The sequence below is a fragment of the Astatotilapia calliptera genome, chromosome 7 (genome assembly GCF_964374335.1).
Source record: "Astatotilapia calliptera chromosome 7, fAstCal68.1, whole genome shotgun sequence".
Classification (NCBI taxonomy): domain Eukaryota; kingdom Metazoa; phylum Chordata; class Actinopteri; order Cichliformes; family Cichlidae; genus Astatotilapia; species Astatotilapia calliptera.
In genome coordinates, this window is record NC_137428.1 from 38,021,128 (window position 1) to 38,045,063 (window position 23,936).

Sequence of the window (23,936 nt, forward strand, 5' to 3'; positions counted from 1 at the left end):
TCCCTTTTTACGAAATTAAACTCAAAGTAATGTCAGTACTTCCAAGCTTAAACGCTGCATGGTCGTACTCTCTCCCGCACTCCGTATCATCCATTGTTGATCTACACATGTCTATTGCTGCCACGGACGTTGCACGTTCGTACATCATTGTCATGAAACACTCTCACAAACAAAATCACGGTTTAGTAACGCAGCATGCTTACGGAAAAGTAAGAGTATTTTAACCTCCTAGGACCTGACGTTCACGTACTGTATGTGGACATCACATTTTGGGTTATTTAGACCAAAATACTCAATTTTGCTCTACAAGGACCTGATATCCACTTACGAGGACATTATACAGCTACTGTTATATCGACATTTTAAATGAATATCCTGATATGTGGATCTCATTTTTCTTAGAAACAAAAATCAGGTAAAAAAAAATTCTGGTAATTCTTTGTTTTTACATTCATCGGGCCCCAATATGGCCAAATATCAAAAAGAAATTAAAAATGCATGCTGTGGAAGAGTTCAGGTCTTAATTTCTTTTTTGAAATAGTAATCCTTTAGTTTACTCATTAAAAAAGTAATCGTATTACAGTAATGTGTTACTTTTAATGCATTACGGCCCATCTCTGTTCACAACAGAACATAAATAACATAAAGGTTTAAACTGAGAAATTGTACAACTTTATCCAACAAATGAGGTCATTTCAGAAGCCTGCTACATCTCCCAAAAATGTTGGCATGGGGCAAAAAATGGCTGACAAGTCAAGGAAGTTCAAAAAGGTCTAAGGAGCTTGGACAGAAAAGCGTCTGGATTTCAAGTTTCTTGAGGACGTTTCACCTCTCATCCTTCTTCAGTTCTGAAGTTCAAATAGATTAAACTGGGAGAATACCTAGCAAGTAATTAACTTAACTGATATCAGGTAACATGTAATATGATTAGTTATAAGGGATGTCTTAGGGCAGAGGCTCCAGTCTGTCAAATAGTGCTTGTAAAGATTGTGGATACTTCAAAAACAATGCTCCTCAACATCAAATTGGAAAGGCTTTGCAAGTCTCACTCTCATGCAGTACATAATATAATCAAAAGATTTAGAGAAACTGGATTTCTCTAAGGGACAAGGCCAGAGACTATTGAATGCCTGTGGTCTTCGGGCCCTAAAACAACACTACATCACATCATTTCTTTGCAAGCTCCTTTGACTACATCACTCATCGGCATGTGTGTCACTGACATTACCAAATGGGCCCAGGAATGCTTCCAGAAACCACTGTCAGTTAACAAAATCCGCCGTGCCATCTACACATGCCAACTTAAGCTCTATCACGCAAAAAGGAAGCCATATTCAAACATAGTCCGGAAGCATTGCATGTCCTGTGGGTCCAGAGTCATTTGAAATGGACTGTTTCAAAGTTTGCTTTGGTTAGACGAGTCCATTTGACATGCTTGTTGGTAATCACCAGCATGTCCTCTGGGCTAAAGAGGAGGGAGACCTTCCAGTATGTTATTAGCACTGAGTTCAAAAGTCAGCAACTCTGATGTTGTGGGGGTGCATAAGTTCATATGATATGAGCAGGTTGGATGTATTGGAAGGAACTAGGAATGCAAAAAGATACATAGGTTTTAGAGCAACATATGCTCCCCTCGAGATGACATCTATTTCAGAGAAAGCCTTGTGTATTTTAGCAGGACAAATGCAATGCAATGCAAAAGTGCATACTGCAGCTATTACAACACCATGGCTTCGTTGGAGAAGAGTCCGAGTGTGGAATTGGCCTGCCAACAGTTCAGACCTTTCAACTCTAGACAACATTTGCCGCATCACTAAATGAAAAATAAAGATGACCAGAAACTCTTTAGCAGCTGAAACCTACACTACGAGTCAAAGGTGTTAGAACAACCCAATTTCTTTTTTTTTTTATTGAAAATTATGCAGTTTAATGTCTCATTGCACTCTGAAATGAAATAATAGTACAAATAAACAATTGGAGTTGTGAAAAAAGAAATCATGGAATCAATTTATAAACAAAATGTATTCTAAACCTTTCACTTATCAAAGTCGCCACCTGTGGCACCCTGGATCCAGACCATCACACTTCCTCTTCCATGTTTGACAGTTGATGCCATACAATGTGGAACCATCCTTTCTCCTACTCAAATGCTTACAAAGATCCTGTGTGATGAACCGAAGATTTCAAATTTTTATTCATCAGTCCATATTACCTTGTTGCAGTCCTCAGTGGTCCAATGGTGGTGTTTCATTGCCCAGGCAAGCCTCTTTGTCTTATTCTGATGTCTTAGCAATGGCTTTCTTGCTGCAGCTCGTCCTGTCAAACCTGCAGCTCTTCTCTTCATAGTTCAAACTGAGACTTGGTTACTATGACCACACAACTTCAACTGTGCTTTAAGTTGTTGTCCTGTGAGCTGCCTATCTCACAAGCTGTTAACTCTCAGAAACTTGTCTTCTAATTGAGTTGTGGCTTTGGGTCTGCCAGACCTCTTCCTGTCAGAGTTTGCCCTACTTTCTGTGAGCCTTTTGATGGTGAAGAGGAAACTGTACTCACTGACACCTTGACTGTATTTGCAATTTTTCTGTAGGAAAGACCTACATTTTCAAATGTTATGATGGTCTGTCTCTCTTCCACTGTTATTGCCATTTTGTGCTCACTGAAAAAGGCCTTTTTGTATAATTCTGAAATGTACATTATTTTTCAGTTTTGGGTAACCTTGAACGACTTGAATTGCAATAAATTAATAACTGCAATAACTGGAAAAATTGGGGTGTTCTAAAACGTTTGACCAGTAGTGTATATCAGACAAAAATGGGACCCAACACCAAAACTCATAACCTCGATGCCCAGACGTCTTCAAACTTTTGAAAAGAAGAGAAGATGCTACACCATGGTAATAATGCCCCTGTCCCAACTGTGGCAAGTATCAAATTTGAAATTAGCAAATTTTGTGCATAAAATTGTAAAACTAAACAGTTTGAACATTTATTATGTTACTTATGTTCTGTTACACAACTTCCCAGCTTTTCTGGAATTTAGGTTATAGTTTATGGTGAAAAACTAAAACTGTTACCCAAAGTAAAGAACAAACTGTCAGTCTCACTTCCTATTACTTTGAGGTTAAATATATTGTGGTTTTCTGAAGCATACCTTTGTCTTGTACATGTGCTTTTTCTGCCGGTGTGGTAGGCTGCTCTGAGCTGGGTGTATTCTGATTAGTTGCTCCTGAGGAAAAATGAATAATGCTTACTTTTGTCATAGTACAACAATATGTTCAGAAACCTCAGTGTACGCTCAGTGTATTCTTTTGCAGAATGTTTGATAGTTAATTATAAATATGAGAAGGTTTTGTCGTCATGAACAGTAGATAATAAACTAGAGATCACTAGCTGGACTTAAATGGTTCACATAGGACAATTTGTAGGATCTTCAATACTTTAAAAATCTAAACTACACAGCCATCCATCATCCATGCACCCATTCTCTTCCGCTTATCCTTGTCAGGGTTGTGGAGGAGCTGGGGCCTATCCTGGATACCATAGGGTGAGAGGCGGGGACACCCTGGACAGGTCGCCAGCCTGACTCTGGGCTAACATAGAGAGACAACCATTTGCACTCACATTCACTAAAAATATAAATATGAAAAGGTTTTGTCATTGGGAGTTGTAGATGACGCAACAGATATAGCTTATGCTGAAAAAATGCGGCAGGTGAGGCAGTCTGCTCTGAGCTGGTGTATTTTGATGAGTTGCTCCAGAGGAAAAGTGGGTAATATGTGGAAAAGTGGATAAAATTATATCACAGTACAACAATATGTTGAGGGCCTCAGCTGACTTGGTATTAATAAGCAGACATATTTGGCAATGTTAGCTAAACATACACATAATGTTTGTAATAAAAATAAATATGAAAAAAATGAAACTTTGATATTGTGGTCTACAATACAATAGAAGTGTCGTACAAGAACGCATATAATTAAAACGGCTCTGAAAATGTCTTATGCAGAGTGAGCACTGGTTCTTAAAAATCCACAAAAATAGCACTAAACTGTCTTTAACTCAGTTCCCGATCTCACATCTTGCCTTTCATACCTTTGTCCTGTCCAGGTGCCTCTGCTGGTGGGGCAGTCTGCTCTGAGATGGATGTGCTTTGATTCCTGGCTTCTGAGGAAAAATTCATAATGCATAATTTTTAAAGCATCACATTATGAAACATATTTAAATAATGTTTTGAAATCTAACCAAATACTTTTTTTTCTAATTCACTCTGAAAAAAATCTATTTTATTTAACTTTCATTATACCGGTATACCTGTTGCAAAAATAAGAAAATTAGTACTATGACTGTTTTCAATAGTCAGTAATAGAATGGATTGATTACTTTGTGAGTGTACTTTCACTTTATAATTTAATAAAAACAAGTCAGTTTTATAACATATATTGAATTTACAAACTCACCTTTGCTCCCAGGATTATAAGGTAGAACCTTTGTGTTTCTGGAAGAGTAATTGTGACCATTGTATTTACAAAGCAAATGACAAAACATAAAAAATATATTTGCGTATAATCACACTTCACCATGTCATTTCAGAGCATGTAGTGTGGACTAATAAAACCCCTAATCCTTGACCAGAACCATTTTAATGTTAAATGAAAAGAACAAAATTTAAATGCAATGCAGAAAATCTGCCTGAAGTGTCATAGTATTGTGTCAGTATTGTGGAAACACCACCAAACCTCAGCAGTGCAAGAAATGGATGAGACTTGTTTAACATAACCTAAAGTATGTTTTATATTTTATTATTTTAACATTATGGCATTTCAACTAAATAAAAATGATTTCGTGACTTCTTCCACCTTTGATGGATACCCTCATTAGAGGAAACAGAAGCTAACTGTTAATACAATTAGACTTGTTATTCAAATGCAGTATATTACAGATAGGAAGAAAATGAAGTTTTTACCTTGTGTGTTTCAGATCATTTTTCCGCTGTTCCACAACATCCTTACTGCAGCTTTTGTAGTCAAACCGGAATGACTTGCGGCATAAACACCATTTTTCATCTACAATTTCCATCTGGATATAGAACATTTGTTTCACATTCTCCAGTAAACCACGGCTCTTTTGGTTTTCTAAGATTATAACTAAACTTTGTGTGACATTGGCTCCAAAGATATCTTGAAGTTTAAGTATTTGAGCCCGAACATTATCTTCTTGGTCGTTTTCTGCATCGATTGCCAGTATGAACAGATCAGGCCCAGGATCAGAAAGTGCCATGAAATCAATAATCAGCTTGTCGTGTTGATGACATTTTTCAAAAAAATCAGGAGTGCTGATGATTCTGTACAAGTCATTCTCTCTCTCAACAAAGTTGTTCACATTTGTCATTGCAGGGTTGGTTCCTTTGAGAATTATATTATCAATCTTTCTCACAAAATCAGCTTTCTCTCCAAACAGAGCGATGGTAAATTTGTCAGGACATTCTGTAGGAAAACAGAACAAATAAGTTACTCTTAAAACACTGCAAAAATGCAGGAACGGTTAAATCTGTTTGTGTTTTATGTTATTTTCAAATAAACACGTGATACTTGGTCCCAATACGGGTATCTCAAGGTCAGAAATTCATTATCACATTATTACACCAGCAAATGATTCATAAATGTGATGAACTTTGACAAGAAGTAATAAACTAAATAACTGTCACTTACGAGAAGGCTCAGGAGAATTCATCTTGGCAAATATTTAATGAAGAGTGCTGTGGGTTTCAGCAGCGTCTCTCAACTTGCTTTGAAATAGGTCAGACTCATGCTGATATAGGCTGAGAATTAGCTCCACCCTCTGGGCGGAGTGCACACTAAAACTGTGGAGTGCTGCTTCAATTTCATTCTCCAAACACACTAGAGATGGGCAACAGCGACTCAATCCCTAAAGGTGTAAAAGATGCTTTAAATGAGATTTTCAACTAAATTTGGGTTTCTAACTAAACATTTTTTTCTTTCTGCAGGTGATCCTCTGAGGATAGTGATCATTGGGAAAACGGGTGTTGGGAAAAGTGCTGCTGCCAACACGATTGTGGGAAAAGAGCTTTTTGAGTCTGAAGTGAGTTCAGAGTCGGTGACGGCGACCTGTGCAAGAGAACGAGTTAAACACTGCAAGAGAGTGATCCATGTGGTCGATACCCCTGGCTTTCTGGATACATCTAAACGTGCAGATGACATAAAGAAAGAAATTGCAAAATCCATTCAGATGAGCTCTCCAGGCCCTCATGTTTTCCTGCTGGTCCTTCAGATTGGCCGGTTTACCAAAGAAGAAAACAACTGTGTGCAAGCCCTGGAGGAACTCTTTGGACCTGAGGCATCAAACTACATGATGATTCTGTTTACTCATGGTGATGACCTGACTCACGAGAAAACAACCATACATCAGTATTTGACAAGAAACAGCCATCCTAAACTCAAAGAGTTGCTGAATCGATGTGGTAATAGATACCATGTTTTCAACAACATGAATAAGAAGAGAACTCAGGTGGTTGAGCTGATCAAGAAGATTGATGACATGGTGGCAGCAAATGGAGGATCACACTACACTGATGAAATGTTTGAGAAGGCACAGACGATTCTGCAGCAAGAAGATAAAGACACACCTGAAAAGCTTTTAAAGAACGCTCCCTTCATGTTGGAACTGCAGCGAAAAGTCCTCCTGTTTCAGAAAGTGTTGGCTAATGCAAAGGGCTGGGCTGATGACTAGGACCATGCTAGCTATTCTTGTGAGTTGATAATATGTCTGTAAGGTGAACAAACAGCTCTTAATTCCCATCTTTAGTAATCACAGTGGCTTTTTTTGCACAGCAAAATTGAATAAGCTGTGAGATTTAAGGTGACATGCTGTCTTATGCCTTTTATTCTCTGTATAATAGTGTTTGCACATCTGGCATATTTTCTTTCCTCTTGATGTCATTGTTGTTCCACATCATTGCATTTTGTTTTTTTCTTAAATTTTACACACTGTCCCAAAATTTATTTTGAATTAGGGTTGAAAGTAAAATGTCAGTTAAATTGCAAAAGGACTCCTGTCTTACTTTTTTACCTACACACACAAACAAATGTGGCCAATAAAAAAGAGATGAAACTATCAGTATGCTTTAAGAATGGGGAGTTTTGTTTCTGAAATTGTACAAGCCGGTATAGGAAAATCTCAATTTAATTTTATTTCCAAAACAAAAGCCTCCAGTTATTTTAAAGAAACTAACAGGATGCTCTGAAATATCTCAGATACCTGCCATTTATGCCAGGTCTGGTGAGGCACATGGCATGGCAGGAGGAGATTGAGGGCCCAAATGCAGGCACACGGAGATGAGGGTGGATGATAACAAAAAACAAGCTTTTATTGCCAGCTGTACAAAACCTACAAACAGGAGGAACTGAGGAAACTAACTAAAACCTGGGCAGGGAAAATAAGCATAAACACATAACCTGAGGATAGAGACCCGAAGCAAGGGACAAGGTACCAGGAAACGCAGGGAAAGCTGATGGAGGAAACACAGGGGCAACACGGAGGAAGGCACACAAACGGTCCGATGAGGAACAGGGAGAAGCACACATTATAAATACACACAGAGGGACGCGAGGACGGAGCAAACAGGAGCAATACTCAAAACACTGAACACAGGACACGAGACTATCAAAGTCAAACATCAAATACATGAACATAGAGACAAGGATGACAAGAGCCACAGAAACACCTAAACACTAGAAATCATAACCAATAACCAGAACTTACCTAATGCGATGGATATTAAATAATCAGTATCAAAAACTTTTTTTTTTTTAGCCAAGGTCTTTAAATGTAACTTTTTAGTATCAAGCAATACACAGTTTCCTATTCTCCAGAAATGTAATTGGATTGATCACAACATGATTACTAACTAGAATAAACTATTGCTATTAAGAGAACTGTGCTACCTTTGGAGTTCCACAGAGTTTTGTGGGACTGGATATGTTCCTCGGTAAACATAATTTCCATGGGACTATTTTAGGAAACTCTGTATACACTTCAGTAGCTATTCAGATGAAAGCAAATTATATTTATCTACATAGAAAAATCACAAATGAGCAGAGTTTTGCATTTGGACCCCAAAACTATATTTTTAGCCATTTAGCCATCCAGATTAAAGCAATATTTTAGTCTGGATGGCATTAGCTTGGATTCCAGTAAAACGGAGAGGAATCTCAGCCGTCATAGGGTCAATAGCACAGGAAGTGCTGACTATGTTTTATGAAATAAACCCTTTACGTCCTGGGTTATTTCATTTTTCTTTCAGGAGGAATTTCCCCAAATCCGATCAGTAACAACTATTATTCAATCCGGTAAACGAGCAAACCTTACATCTCCCTTTGCTTTCTAGTGTGTGATTTCTGAGTGTGATTTTAAAAACAGATTTTAAAGGATTTGAAAATTGTGATTCTGTTTAATTGTTTATGTAAATAACAGAGTAAATAATAATAATAATAATAATAATAATAATAATAATAATAATAACAACAACAACAACAACAACAAAAGTTATAAAGTTTTTATTTGTGACTTTACCAAATTCAATGCAACAAAACTGAAGTAGCATAAATCTATGTCCATTTTAGTCCTCGTAATGGAGGTTTCCAGTAGTAGTAGTTGTACATGAATTTTCAATTTACCTCTATCTGGGAATCTCAAAAAACCCCCAAAACAATTCACTCTCTCAACACACCCTCTCACTATTACAACAAAGTAAGGTCCAAGAGAAAAACATGATGGTTAGTATACGGTGGTTTTATATGTACCGATCTGTTATCTGGAACTTAGTTTGCTACATGTTTGTAGTAACCTAGTAAGAACTGAATCTCACTTCTAACCCTCAGAAAAACTCAGGATTACCTCACTAATCCCCAATATTGCTTCATCATGCAGACTTGATGAGGCTAAGTGTGGCTGTGTTTTTTTTCTAACAACTTCTGAAGTAACAAACTCATTATTCAGAATGTTCAGTCTTTCATCTTTCTTTTCAAACTTCTGAAAACTGCAAGAAGAAGCTAAAACAGGACGAGACATGAAGTGACCGTTTAAAATCAGTTAATTTACACGAGGACAGCAAGTCCAGGCAACTCACAGGCCTGTTCCCTGTGGTAGATTAAGTTGTCTCATTGGAAGGTTGGAGCTCCAATCCCTGGCTGCTACAGTCTGCATGCTCAATATCCTTGGGCAAGATATTGAACCCCAAGTGGCTCTCTGATGCTTCCATGGGTGTGTGAATGTTAGATAGAAAACACTTAGAAAAAGCACGTAGAAAAAGCATAAAAATGGGCTTGTATGAAATGATGTGAATGAGGCAAGTTGTATAAAGTGCCTTGAGTGCTCAGGTAGAGCAGAAAAACGTTATATAAGAACCAGTCCAATTAGATAAAAGTAGATCCAAAATAGTGTTTCAGCTGCAGAAGTCTGTTGTTACAGTTTAACTTTTTTTACAGTTAGATGGAAACCACTAAGACTTTGATCTCTGAATAAAAAAACAAAACTGTTCTCAGTTGATTGATTGTTCACCAGGGTGCTTAGTCTTACTGCAATAAATTAAATATGGCACTATGATAAAATTACCTGACTACCACTTTTTTATGAGACTTTATGAGACTTCTTGCTTATCTTTATTACTGTCAAAGAGAGAAGTAAAGGTAATCAGTACAAGAGTATGACAACAACAGAGCGTGTCATGTTTTTATATTCAAGTCAGAGTCTCTTTGGCATCTATCCACATGGAGGTAAAAGTTAACGGGAAATATTACCAGAACTCATTGCAAAAATGTTTTTTACTAGTACTTTTTAGAAGAAACATGCCTTATGAAAACAAACTCAAAACCAAATGTAAAATATGTACCAATGGGCTTTTTAAAGAAAAAAAAATTGTAAGACAAATTAATATCTACTTCATTTCCATTTCTAGTCCTTTAACATCTAATGACTTTTAATGTTTAATGTTTCCTTATCACCATTTTGCTTTTTGGAACCCACTGCCTGTTGTCTCAGTACTTATCGTATAGAGACAATGGCCAACGTTTCACTTTGGCTTAAAAATCTGATCCAGTTGTTTAAAAATCTGATCTGTTGCCAGATGATGGCATGTGTAATAATGACGAAAGTCTGAAAGAAGGAGGAAACTCTTGTAACATACATAAGCATACTATTCATAAGGCACTATGGTGCAAACCATAAGCATATGACTTAGTTTTTTACTGATTCATAAATATCAAAACCCATCTTTTTTCCTTTAAATCCTGCTCTTATGCTCTTCTCTAACTCCTTTCTGACTCTTTCAGGATTGTTAAGAGTTTTGAACAATGAACGATGTCTGGAATGGACTAAAACTCAGGCCTCATGGCAGACAGTTGATGGCAGACAGTTGATGGCAGACAGTTGGTGTTGCAGCAAGTACTCTAGTCTGAGCTCTGTGGACCAACAGCTGATGTCGTTCCATCATGATGTCTGTTATGGTTTTATGGTTTTATTCCTTAGTCTCATGAATGCAAAAAAGCAGCCATAAGATGGTGGTATGAGAAGATTGGTCAGAATTTAAGTTGCTATCAGCTATAAAATGCTTCCAATTTATTGAATAACAATTAACAGGTAAAAATCAGAAGAAGACTGAAAATTCCAAAGGAAAATAAACTGAAAAACAAGTAAGTGGATAATTTTGATTTAAAAAAATGGATGCTTTAACCATAATATTAATAAAAAGCCTAAAACTGATGAGCTTGCATGTAGCTGGACGTCTCTATATGGAGTATGTAATAAAGGTTTATCACTTTTATTCCTGTAAAATCAAAAGTCTCTTTGGTTTCCATCCAGCTACAGATAAAAACCAGGAAACAGAACTTACAGTAAAGCATTTTGATAAAGTCAACTTCCTTCTGAAAAAACATTTCATTGGAAGAGAAACTCAGAAGCAACTAAGTTTAGATCAAAAAGAGCTTATTTTATATTATATGTGTGATTGTCACTTAACTGTGGAATGAGATTGGAACGGAACCTGTTACATCTGTACCAGCATAAAAGGCAGATATGAGTAAGATACGGCAAACAATTAGCTGATGAAAAATATCCTTGATAATTGGTATTACTATTGAAGTTGCACTGATGTTCATTTGAAAACATTTTTTGTTTTTGACATGCTACTGATGATCTGAATCTTGTGTTCAGTTGCTTGTACAGTGTGACAGTCTTATTTTTTGTGATTGTTACAATGCTATAATCTAAATACCAGTGGCAAATTTAAACTCAATATGAGCTATACAAACATTTCCCTCACAAAAATTGCCACTGTACATACACTTTTCCTGCATTTTCCAGTTGTTTGCTTAAAGCAAATCTAAAGGAGGGATTTGGAAATGCCCCTATTTTTACTATTGCCCCCAGCAGCCATATTAGACAAAGTGTGCTTCTTCCACGATGCTGTGATGTTTTCCTTCAAATATTCCTACAAACAAATAAGTCTGAATCTTTAGTCTTTAAATATAAAGTTTTAAATGAGCTGGACTAGATATGTTACGTATTTTTAAATGTGTGGTGAACTGCTGTAAAACAGCCTGTTTCAGTTTAAGAGTTGTTTTCAACAGATTGCATGCTCAAAAAGAATATGTTTTGTCTCACTCCCATTTCTTCCCAACCTTGTTTTGATTTTTTTGATTGATTTTGATTTTGATTTTTTGTTGATTTTTTGTTGTTGCCATTTTTCAAGTGATCTTAAACTTTTGATTGGGACTGTATGCTGGCTTATATTTTGATCAGATTTAGGTGATTGTCCAACTGTATTACCATCAGTAACCCCATATAAATCATGGTTCTGTGTTTAACAAGTACAACAATATTGTTGTTGTAATCATCATACACATATTTAACATTATGTGTATGATGAATTGACAACACAGTTTTTATCTTTCTGCATTCCTTCAGACACACACAAAACTGGGTTGAAGGTTGAAGCTAGCTCATGTGCACAAACACACCACCACAAAACTCAGACATTAGAACAATCATTTCTACTGCTCAAAATACATTTCTCATTCATATATTGATCAAACTTATATTTTGATTAGTCTTTGATTAAGAATTAAAATGCTTTATTATTAGGAACTAGAGAAAAGCTCTGTTTTAGCACTTTGATCATATTTAGTCACATAAGGCTGGATATCAAGACCTTTTAACCTCTCTTAGCTGTGCAGAGATAGCGAGGGGGGACTTCAATCTCTTTCTACCCCAGGTCTCAAGACAGTTATTATAATTGTCGTTGTCCCAGATTTTAATGACATTTCCTCTTGTGGTATTAATAAAGGTATCTTATCTTATCTTTAAGGCCTATTAGGAGTGTCCATAAGAGGGTCTTGGCTTTGGAGTTGATGTCACACCGCAGTGCATTGTGGGATCGCGCCGCCATGTTAGAAGGCCACGAATCAAAACAAACACACTTGGAAGCTGGACTGCCAGAACCATGCTTAAAATCAGCACAAAAGACAAAGGGCTGTATCGCGACCGATTGCGCCCAGATGCCAAGAGATGGTACTTGGAAAAAATAGCGTGCATCGGTAATGTGGACTCGTATGAAAAAAGGCAGTGGAGTGGAAACCCAGACGACCTACCGCCATTGTCCTATCCCGATATCTTCGCGTACCTTGTCTGTGGAGTCAGCGCATACACGGCGAATCTTGTTTTGAAAAAACAAAAGTTGTATCCAAGATGGCCGACTTCTAAATGGCCACCATGGTCACCACCCATCTTGAGGAGTTTGCCCCCTCACATATACTAATGTGCCACAAACAGGACTTTAATATCACCAACCATTCCCATGTTATTATGGTGTATCCATATAAATGGCCCACCCTGTAGATTTATAGATATGTAAATGTGCGTATATGTAAAACTTTCATGGATTAAATATGATGAACTTTGCCAAGTAGTAATAAAATTATATAACAGTCACGCGAAGGCTCAGCAGAACTGTTTAATGATGAACCCTACAGGCTTCCCCCTCTGAACTAGCTTTCAAATAGCTCATGCTGATAAAGGCCGAGAGATTAGATCCACCCTGTGGGCAGACTGCTATAATCTTCTTCACACTAAGAGGAATCCTGCTTCCTTTCATTCTCCAAACAGAGAAGAGATGGGCAACAGCGAGTCATTCTCTGAAGGTGAAGCTGAAACTTTAATTTAGACCTCCAGCTAAAATTTAGATTGCTAACCAAATGAAATGACGCAGAATGTATGAAATGATACAACTATTGTAATTTGCTGTTAAAATATTTTCAACCTATCATGAGTATAACAGAGTTTTTATTTCTACAGGTGATCCTCTGAGGATTGTGATGATTGGGAAAACTGGTGTTGGGAAGAGTGCTGTTGGTAACACCATTATTGGCAAAGAGGTTTTTCAGTCTTTAGTGAGTTCAGAGTCAGTGACCGAGACTTGTGAAATAGAACGAGTTAGAGATTGCAAAAGAAAGATCCAAGTGGTCGATACCCCCGGCATTCTGGATACGTCTAAAAATACAGACATCATAAATAAAGAGATTGCAAAATGCATTCACATGACCACTCCTGGGCCTCACGTCTTCCTGCTGGTTCTTCAGATTGGCAGGTTTACCCAAGAAGAAAACAACTCTGTGCGAGCTCTGGAGAAACTCTTTGGACCTGAGGCAACAAACTACACGATCATCCTGTTCACTCACGGTGACAAGCTAACTAAAGAGAAGACAACCATACAAGAGTATTTGAGAACTGGCCAACCTAAACTCAGACAGTTGTTGGCTAGGTGTGGTGAAAGATATCATGTCTTCGATAACAAAGATAAAAACAGAATTCAGGTGGCTCATCTGATCAAGAAGATCGATCACATGGTGGGAACAAATGGAGGATGTCACTACACAGATAAAATGTTTGAGAAAGCGCAGGAGCAATTAAAAACATCAGGACAGCTTTTAAATGAGGCCTTCATGGCAGAGCTGCGGCAAAAAGTCATCCTGTTTCAGCAAATATTGGCTAATCCAGAGGGCTGGACTAGCTAGGACTACACTTGCCAGTCTTCTGAGTCAATAATGGATCCTTAATCTGATGTAAACGGCCATTAGTTTCCAATTTTGTAATCACAGTAGCTTAAAAAACTGCTTAATGTTTTTAGTTGATATGCTGTCTTATGTCTATTATTATGTGTATAATAGTGTTGTCTGAGAACAAATGTATAAATAATTTAAGTCTGTATGTCTGGTATGTAACCTACATTACATTTATTTTTATGTTCACTAGTAAATATTTTGAGCAGTATATACAAATTCAAGATCTGCTGTAATTAAATAAAACATGAATTGAAAAAAAAGTTTTTTTTCACCTTTTTTGTTTCACTATCAACCATAAAAGTTGATACATCAATCGCGATTTGGTCAAAATTCAGTGACTAATTGAAAACGATCTATTTACTATTTTGGTATCATATCATAATTTGAGGAAGAGGTCAGAGCATCGATCTGAGTTTTACTTATATTGTACCAAATTGCGGCACTACTTGCCTCAGAATACTTCATACTGTTAGGTAAAGAGTTTACATTGTTAGAGACATCAACAAATAGTCCCGTAGGAGTAAGAACTAAGTGAATGTGGGCAGGGAAAGCTTCTTTTTAACAAAATCTCTGGAATCTCCAGAGAAAGAGAAAATTTAGGGAGAAGGAAAACAAGGACAAAGTATAGATGATGGGAGAGAGGAGACAAAATTACATGAGGCAGTAGTTATAAACCCCCGGGGAATGAAAAGAGGTAATAGGGAATCAATGCTCAGTGTATAGAAGTTTTATATAAAAGTTTTAGATTTATATTTTTACAGTAACTTGATAACAGCAAAACTACAGACAGACCACAGGACTCATTTTCAAAATACAATGACAGTAACTTTATATTTGCACTAGTTTTATGTGTCAGATTGAAATATTCAAATTAGTGTTTCACCTGTTGTTACATTTTAACCTTTACCTAAAGCTGTTTGGAAACTACTAAGATTTCTGAACATAATAAAAACCTGTTATCAAATGTTTTATACTCCCATAGAGCACATTAGTGATCATGATTACTGCTGTTAAAAAATTATCAAGGCATAATCATGTCACGAAATACCTGAATGCCATTTTATTACTTTATGAGATTGGAAATGACTGGAAATGAAGACGAGGAGTTGCCCTGTTTTTTCACATATCTTTATTACTGTGAAAAAGAAAGGCCAGCATTGACCAGGACATGAACAACAGGCTATCGTCACTTTTTTGTATTCACAAATTAAAAAGTGTTTTTGCCCTGGAGATGGAAACCAAACCAAACTAGATCAAACCAATAACCGCAACACAAGCAAAGCAGCATGTCGTCCTTGTAAAAAGAAGTAAAAAACGAACAAGCCAAGAGGCAAGTTTCTATTTTACATGTTTTATTCATTATCAGCACAACAATGAAAACAACACAAAAACAAAAAACAAACAGAATCACATATATTTAAAATCATTACATGCATTTACAAATACATATATAGGGAAAAGAGGAGATAAAGAAAAGAAGAAAAGAAAAAAAACTACAAAAAAACAATTATTTACGATCTACCATCTTCACTCCAGCAGTGGACCTTGGATTCATTGGGTGTTTTGGCCACGTCTATCACTAGACACCCTTATCCAAGGAGGCCCTGCCAGGGTTGATCAGGCCCCGGAGTGTGTCACTGGTTTATGTTAAAATTGTTATTTCTCTTCTACTTCTCTTCTACTTTCTTCTGTTTAGTTTTCTACAATTTACTTTCTTGTACCTCTTTAATATTTATGGAGCCTCACTTTTTCAAAGGAATAGAAAAGGTGATAGAGAGAAGTAAGACAACAGAGAAAAGATCAGAGAGGAGAGCTGGAAGGGGGGCGCCTGATCTGGCATCCTAAACTCCCCCACTGGATCGGACTACATCCTACACCCCCCCCCCCCCCCTCACCGTATCTAAAAGCATACTTAAAAGAGAGGCAGTGGAAACCTCCTTTAGGTTTCATTACCATGATGTTAACTGCACGGCCCCCAGGAGGCCCTGAGACAGCTGTATCAGTCAACCAGCAGAATTTCTAGTGTTAAGTTTTCTACCCTTTTGATGCCCCCTGCTGAGGCAGGCCCACCACGGGTTGATCAATCCTGGGGGTGTGTCTCGTGCTTAGCTAACTGCCTTAGCTGCCCAAGTGTCAGCCCTCTTTAGCCACAGTGACTGCTCCTCTCAGCAGTGTTAGCCAATTCTCTTATAGACTACCGTTGTGCCTGTCCTCCGATCCCAATCTCTCTAAGCAGTTTTGCTGTCGTACTGGCTACAAAGCCCCTGCACCCCACTTCCACACCTTGATCTTCCAGCCTCTGTCCTCTGCCCCAGCTGCCAAGTTGGCATACTGCAGCCTCTTAAGCTCAAATGCTTCCTCAGTTGCTTCCTCCCATGGTACTGTCAGCTTAATGACGTACGCAGGTTTTTGGGATTTAGACCAGAGGACAAGGTCTGATCGCAGAGTAGTTGTTATGATCTCTGTGGGAAAAATTAGTCTCTGATCCAAGTCTACTTGCATCTGCCAATCCCTGGCACAGGCCCAGATCCAGGGTTAAAGGGCTAGTCCTCAGCTTGTCCCCCTCAAATGATGAATACTGATGCTCCTCTTGGTTCGTAAAAGGTTGAGCTGGACCCTACCCCATACCACTAAGCCAAGATTCTTAAACATTTAATGCAGTATTTTATATAAAACCCTTAAGTTAACAATGAAACTCTGGCTGTTCAGTGTTAAATTACCACATATTCCATACAGACCAGTCAGTATAACAGACCAGTAATAGAATAAACTGAAGCATAATTAAATAAATGGAATCAACATAAATGCTGGATTTATTATTATTTATTGATTATTATTAATTTTTACATCCTTGTACATTTCTCTATCAATCTTGCCTCATAGACGTGAAATTCAGAAAAAGGTATCTGTCAAATAGCCACCTTTAGCTTGCCCATTAACATTATTGCTGTATGCAATCTAAATTTCACAACAACATAGACAACGTGATATCCAGCAGGACAGAAAGTTGGATCAAAGATTTTTTTATTAGTGGAGACAAGTCTTGTATATTTTGACCATGATGCTAAGAAGTATAAGAAAACTAGAGGTTAGAGTTAATATCACAAAATAATGATCAGTATGCAAGAGCAGTAAGTTCACACAGCTTCAAAAAATGATATTCATACTTGCCATCTTGCACAAAGTGGTAGATAGTTTCAAATTACTTTATTCGGACATTCAATATGAATCAGCCAAAGAAAACACAATTTTCACTGTACATATGATATTTTTTTCTATAAAGACTTGAAACGTTTTCTCTGTATAAAAGACTTGTTTTTTGGACTTGCAGTGTAAAGCAGCTACAGCTAACGTAAACAAGACATCGTAGATGTTCTTATTGTTGGGAAATTTGGAAACATATCTGGAAATTTCTTGACAAGTGCTTTGAATTGTTTTGAGTCTTTGGAGCTGTTCCTGAATACATGGTAACGATTACTGCAAGCCTTCACAAGGTGGTTCAGGTGACTTCTTTCACCGATAAATTTATCTACACTGCCCTTCAAATCTTCTCCGTGTGTAAACAGGATGATTGTGCTGTCCCTGATTCTCCAGCCAAGGCTTTTCTCTAGCTTCTCTAATATGTTTCTCTCACCATCTGTGAACCTGCCCAGCTGCATCACAAGTAACGTCACACAATGCCCTTCCTGACAGTACCTCTTACACTCTTCTACCTGTGCCTGGTTTACATGTTCCTCTTCATAAAAAAAGTCTGGGGTGTCAACTACTCTAACTGGTATCCCAAATATCTCCACTATTTTCACCTCACACCTGGTGGTGACTGGTGTGGAGCTGGGATAAGACTGAAAATGTTGGTTTGAACCACCAATGAGCTTCCCAGCAGTCAGGATGGTGTTTGCAGATGCACTCTTTCCAGTTCCGCTTTTCCCGAGAAGAACCATGTTATAGAGACCTTCCCTTGAACCATAGACACCTGGAAGATGTGGTCAGACAAAACATTTAGTTATTTTAGCAGCAGGTCCTTGCAGTTGCTAGAGTCCGACATTAAGACTGCCTGTTTTGGGGGTTTTTTAACCTCGAAATTTATAAAGGAGTACTTCAAATATTATTTAAATACTTTAATTTACTTTCCTGTCAAAGTTACATGTGTTGTGTTTTTTTGAAGCATACCATCATGTTGTCCGGGTGCTCTTTTTGCAGGCAGGGAAATCTGCTGTGAGCTGGCACCTAAAAAGGGCATATCATATACTCATATACTGTGATTTTGTAATTTTGTAACAACACAGTCAGAAAAAAGCAAATGCTGTACTGAGCAACTATGTTAGTGATAGCTTTTGAGAGCATCTGTTTAATTTATAAATGCTGAGTCTGCTATGAGTGCAGTGTGTGTGATGAATCTCTTTTCAGTAGGTAACTTGACTGTCGTTATATTACTTTCTAACAGCATGGTTGTCAAGCATCAGTGTTACTTTGCAGTTTTTTGTCCTACAACAAGTTACACTTCGGCATGAAATCTGTATTTTTCTGTGATTTTCACTTATAGTTAATTTCCATACCATCAGAAACTGATACCAGAATCTCTGTCTTATTTTATCAACATCATGACACCCCAAAGTCACTTTAAAGATGTTCTCATAATGCGAGTGGTTGCAGTTCTGCTTCCCATCTATCAAGCAACTGTTCAAAAGGCAGCGAGAATGCAAGTTCATTGTAGTCTGTATGGCTGCAATAATGTTGGTCACATCATGATTTTCAGTCAGAGTTCCCACTATTCATAATCAGATCATTATGCATTTGGTTAATATTCTCAAATTTAAACAAATACTTTCATTTTAACTTAGTGTTTGAACTGATATGCGTGTGTTTATCAGAAAATTATTTTTCATTTTAAACTCTGGTCTGAAATTTAATTTAAGATGCTGATGAAAATATTTCATTTATTGCCATAATTTATTACATAATTTAATACATGACATAAAGCCAAAAGATCAGTTTCCTAACATAGGTGGATTTAAGAAACTCACCTGTACTCCGAGGATATTGCTGAGCATGCCATGAGTGTCTGAAACATTAATGTGGTCATTAAATATCAACAGAGAAGGAAATGATAAAATATCACAACAATAGCTGTGGCAGGAGTTTTCTGCACTCTCTTGGTCCCAGCTTGTTTTTTTTTCTTTAATAAATCTTCTGAAATGGATGCTTATGCTTGTAATTGAGATTTATCTTTTTTTGAAAGACAAAACATAATTCACTTTAGTTTTGTTTTGAAAAATCCATTTGAATATATCACAAAGGACTGAATTCTGTCATTACCTGTGTTTCACTTTGGTTTGCATTCCTGTCTCTGTAGAAGCAGACCTGCCAGTGTTTCTCTGATAAGTCTCACCTGTATAATCACACTTTGTCCTGATAAAAAATATTTGGAAAAAAATGAACTGCATTCTTCAATGAGTTAATTAAGTAATTAATTAATTAGGCTTCATGTTCATTTTATTTTACAGGATGAAGTTTGGACTTGTTAAATTATGAAGGAGAGATTAAACATGTGCTAAATGTCAGAAATAGTACTGTAACTTGTGAGGATTGAACACATTTAGTTAATTATTGTGATCTATGTATTATTCAGAATATAGAACTTTTTGTAGTATTTGAACAATGTGGAATTTCACCATTGATAGAGACAATAGAGAAATACAAACTAGTTGTTAATAAAATATGTCTCAGAGGGAGACAATTCTTACCTCGTGCGTATCAGGTGATCTTTCCTTCGTTTCACAGTGTGTTGGGGGTAGTTTTTGTAGTCAAACTGAAATGGCCGTTGGTGTGAACACCACTCCTTACATTGGAAAGCAAGATTTTCATTCATAGTTGCCATCTGGATATTGTACATTTCCTTAATGCGACCTTGTAAATTCTCTCGACTCTCTTCCAACACGATGACTATGTTTTCTGTGACATTTTCTCCAAACACACGTTGAAGGTGAGAGATTTGAGTCACAACTTTTTCAACTTGTGTGTTTTTTGAATCTATTACCAATATGAACAGACGAGGTCCAGGATCAGAAAGAGCCATGAAATCAATGATTAGCTGATCTGGGAAATCATATTGCTCATCAAAGAAATCACAAGTACTGATGATTCTGTAGAGGTTGTTGTTATGCTCAACAAAATTGCCCAGTTTTGTGACAGAAGCATTGGGATCTCTAATGATTGTACTTCCAGTCCTGTTCACTGAGTCAGCACTCTTTCCGAGCAGAGCGATGGTAAACTTCCCAGGATAATCTTTAGGAAAGACAAACAAACTTAATTTTCCATAAAAATGTTGTACAAAACTTAAATCTGTCAATGTTCCTCCTTTATTCTACCTATGGGGTGTGATTCTTCTATAGTAGATTTATTTACACTTATTTTGATTATTTATATTTATTTAAACATTTATTTTTAACCTCTTACTTAAAAAAACTAACAAAATGTCAGTAAACAGACAATATAATCACTTATCTGCATCTATGAATGACAAATATACTTCAAATTTTAAAAAAGGGGAAATTTGTGTCTCAGTCACTCACTAAAAGCTCTAACGCTGTGCTGACACACACACACACACACACACACACACACACGCACGCACGCACGCACGCACGCACGCACGCACGCACAGCTCAAACTATCTATCTATCTATCTATCTATCTATCTATCTATCTATCTATCTATCTATCTATCTATCTATCTATCTATCTATCTATCTATCTATCTATCTATCTATCTATCTATCTATCTATCTGTTGTCAGTATATAATATTGTAATAAAGCTGTACAGCAGTAACTTACATGGAGGCTGTGCAGAGCTCATCTTGTTAAGGGCTTAATCATGAAGACTGCAGGTTTCGCTGGAGTCTCTGAACTACCTTTGAAACAGATCAGACTCTTGCTGATATAGGCTGAGAGATTAGATCCGCCCTGTGGGTGGAGTGCGGTCTTTGATCTCACACTAAAACAGTGGAGTTGCATTTCAGTTCATTCTCTATGAAGTCGCGAACAGACAGGAGATGGGCAACAGTGGGTCGATACCAGAAGGTGAAGTTGGAGCTTTAATTTGCTTCAGACTAAATTTAGGCTTTCAGCAGAACCGAATAACACAAAGAATTGATAGGGAGAGATCATTTTTGCATAATTTAACTTCATTTATTGTGTGATTAACTCCTTGGGGACTAAACTGATGTAGCTACAGTACATAGCAACATTATAGAAGTAGGACAGAAGCCCCCCAAATTTACTCACTGGTGGTTGTGGAGATGAAGCAGGTGGAGGCTTAGTAGGCTCCGAGCAACCAGGATGACTTGGAGATGGAAAGGAGGTGGGTCATATGACAGTCTGAAAGGCAGAATGACAGAAGTGCACTGAGGTTTGTAGCACGGGGAACGAAGACTGATTTTCTCACACAGGTGAGCAAGAATCAGTGCGGGAAAGTGGAGGTGATGTAAAGAATAGACTAGATTTCAAGTCTCTATGAACACAGTCAGATTAGATACCAATGCTTCATCAGTTAACTTATGAATAGGCTCCATTTAAAATCTATTCATCCATGCAATAAGTATAACAAAAACGTTCTTTCTCCAGGTGACCCACTGAGGATTGTGATGATTGGGAAAACTGGTGTTGGGAAGAGTGCTGTTGGGAACACCATTATTGGAAAAGAGTTGTTTAAATCTGAAGTGAGTTCAGAGTCAGTGACAGAGACCTGTGCAAGAGAACGAGTTAAATACTGCAAAAGAGATATCCATGTGGTCGATACCCCCGGCATTCTGGATACATTTAAAAAGGCAGATGACATAAAGAAGGAGATTGCGAAATGCATTCACATGGCCAGTCCTGGACCTCACGTCTTTCTGCTGGTCCTTCAGATTGGCAGGTTTACCCCAGAAGAAGAAAACTGTGTGGAAGCCCTGGAGAAACTCTTTGGACCTGAGGCATCGAACTACATGATTGTAGTCTTCACTCATGGTGACAAGCTGGCTGAGCAGAAGTCCATACAAGAGTATTTGACAGAAGGCCACCCTAAACTCAAAGAGGTAGTGAGCAGGTGTGGTAACAGGTATTATGTCTTCAACAACAAAGATAAGAACAGAGTTCAAGTGGTTCAGCTGATCAAGAAGATCGATGAGATGGTAGCAGCAAATGAAGGATCACACTACACCGATGAAATGTTTGAGAAGGCACGGGAGATTCTGCAACACGAGCGTGAAAAGACACCAGAAAAGCTGTTCAGCCACCGTGAGTTCATGGAAGAGCTGCGGCAAAAAACTCTCCAGTTTCAGCAAAAGTTGGCTTTTTTAGAGGACTAGCTCGGTGATTCAGGACCATTTTGACCATCATTTAAAGTTGATTATCTGCCATATGATGAACTAATTAATGGTAATAATTTTTAGTTAATGACAGTTTAGAATCCATTGTTATAGTTTCTAGATTTAGTGAAATGATTCTGGTGCTGATCATTTAAAATATGGTATGAAATTGGTTTCCATGTCAGCTGTATCACTGTAAATTCATCCATTTGTTCACATATTAGTCAAGTCTGGGTTCCAACTGTAAGTTTAAAATCAATTAAAATATGCAAACTCCAACTACATGTGTATAAGGGTAAACATTATCAAGCAAAGGGTGACAACTGATGTAAGGCTGTTAGACACCAAATGCACAGTGAAAAAAATGGCATCAACATGAAAGGATGCTGAGCTGTTGCTGATGTTTCTAAGCAGTAATAGAAGGAGAAGTTCATCCAGTTCTCATGAGGAAATTCACAAAGTTGGTGCTACATAAAGAATAGGTCCAAAAAATATTTTTAACACTCAAAATATTCCCACAGATTTTAGGCATCTGGTGTGTAAAGGCCTTTATTGTTTATGATGATTATAAATATAGAAAACACCACTTGTTATTATTCTGGAGATATACATAAAATCCTGACACAATTTAATTTAATATAGAACGTTTTCTAAAACTTTTTGTCTTTTCCTCACCACATCAGAATGTGATAATCTGGAGTTTACATTTTAGGGTGGATGCATGGAGCAAACCTTTGAAAACTGAAATCTTAGTAGATGATTAGAACTCCTGGAGGTTGTGCTGGACCTCAAAATAATGCAGTGAATTTCAACACACGCTTTAATTTGGGATGCAATGGTTACAATTTACGATTCAATGACTTTTAAAAAATATATATTGTGAATTATTTAAGGATACCGTTATTACACATAAAAACATTTGATTATTTTAATATTTTTCTGTGCTTTAACTGATTTTTTTTTACCTGTTTTTCTATCATGATCTTGACTGCTGTGGATACTAATGGACACCCTGTCATGGGTCGCACCGCTAATACACACCATGCCCAGTGTGCTTGACCTGAAAGCCCGGTTCAGTAGTCTAGTGTGCTAACTGCTGTGTTTGGACACAGTTAAGTGATTAGTGCCCTGACCTGTTTAAAGATGTGGGTCTGGGTGTGGTTCAATTGGACTTGGAAATGATACATAGTGTCATCATCAATTGCTTTGCTTAAGTAAATAAATCTGTAAGGCCTATGACAGGACAGTGTTTCACAACTGTTGTCTCAGAATTAAGCAACAAAAAATAGAAAATGATTAACCCAACTCAATCATTAAAGTCATGTGTTTGTCAAACTCCAAATGGAGCTGCCAGATTTTTAACTGGTTCAGAGAACAGCTGACACATCAGATCATTGCTGCTCTGGCTCAGTTACATGCATTAAAATACAGCAGATATGAGTAAGGAAAGTAGGAC

The 23,936-nt window shown here is 37.3% G+C and overlaps 2 protein-coding genes across 2 annotated transcripts; one reads left to right on the plus strand and one right to left on the minus strand.

Annotated features, from left to right (window-relative positions):
• The first annotated feature begins 5,910 nt into the window (after window positions 1–5,910).
• On the plus strand, window positions 5,911–22,753 carry LOC113027381 (GTPase IMAP family member 8-like). The gene is made up of 5 exons (XM_026176996.2): window positions 5,911–6,743; window positions 13,319–14,078; window positions 16,368–16,509; window positions 21,136–21,212; window positions 21,756–22,753. The coding sequence occupies exons 1-5, from the start codon at window positions 5,949–5,951 to the stop codon at window positions 22,478–22,480; spliced, it is 2,499 nt and encodes an 832-aa protein (XP_026032781.2). The 5' UTR covers window positions 5,911–5,948; the 3' UTR covers window positions 22,481–22,753.
• On the minus strand, window positions 16,939–21,046 carry LOC113027380 (uncharacterized). The gene is made up of 6 exons (XM_026176995.2): window positions 20,967–21,046; window positions 19,876–20,416; window positions 19,448–19,540; window positions 19,156–19,193; window positions 18,302–18,358; window positions 16,939–18,104 (listed from the first exon to the last, which is right to left on the minus strand). The coding sequence occupies exons 1-6, from the start codon at window positions 20,986–20,988 to the stop codon at window positions 17,479–17,481; spliced, it is 1,377 nt and encodes a 458-aa protein (XP_026032780.2). The 5' UTR covers window positions 20,989–21,046; the 3' UTR covers window positions 16,939–17,478.
• Window positions 22,754–23,936: the final 1,183 nt, after the last annotated feature.

Coding starts and splice junctions, on each gene's coding strand:
- LOC113027381 (XM_026176996.2), top strand. CDS start 5,949: ATGAGATTTTCAACTAAATTTGGGTTTCTAACTAAACATTTTTTTCTT. Junction 6,744..13,318: donor CAAAGGGCTGGGCTGATGAC/TAGGACCATGCT, acceptor TTTGCTGTTAAA/ATATTTTCAACCTATCATGA. Junction 14,079..16,367: donor TAATCCAGAGGGCTGGACTA/GCTAGGACTACA, acceptor CTCTCTAAGCAG/TTTTGCTGTCGTACTGGCTA.
- LOC113027380 (XM_026176995.2), bottom strand. CDS start 20,988: ATGAGCTCTGCACAGCCTCCAT. Junction 20,417..20,966: donor GAGCTCTGCACAGCCTCCAT/GTAAGTTACTGC, acceptor TCTTTCCTAAAG/ATTATCCTGGGAAGTTTACC. Junction 19,541..19,875: donor GATCACCTGATACGCACGAG/GTAAGAATTGTC, acceptor ATTTTTTATCAG/GACAAAGTGTGATTATACAG.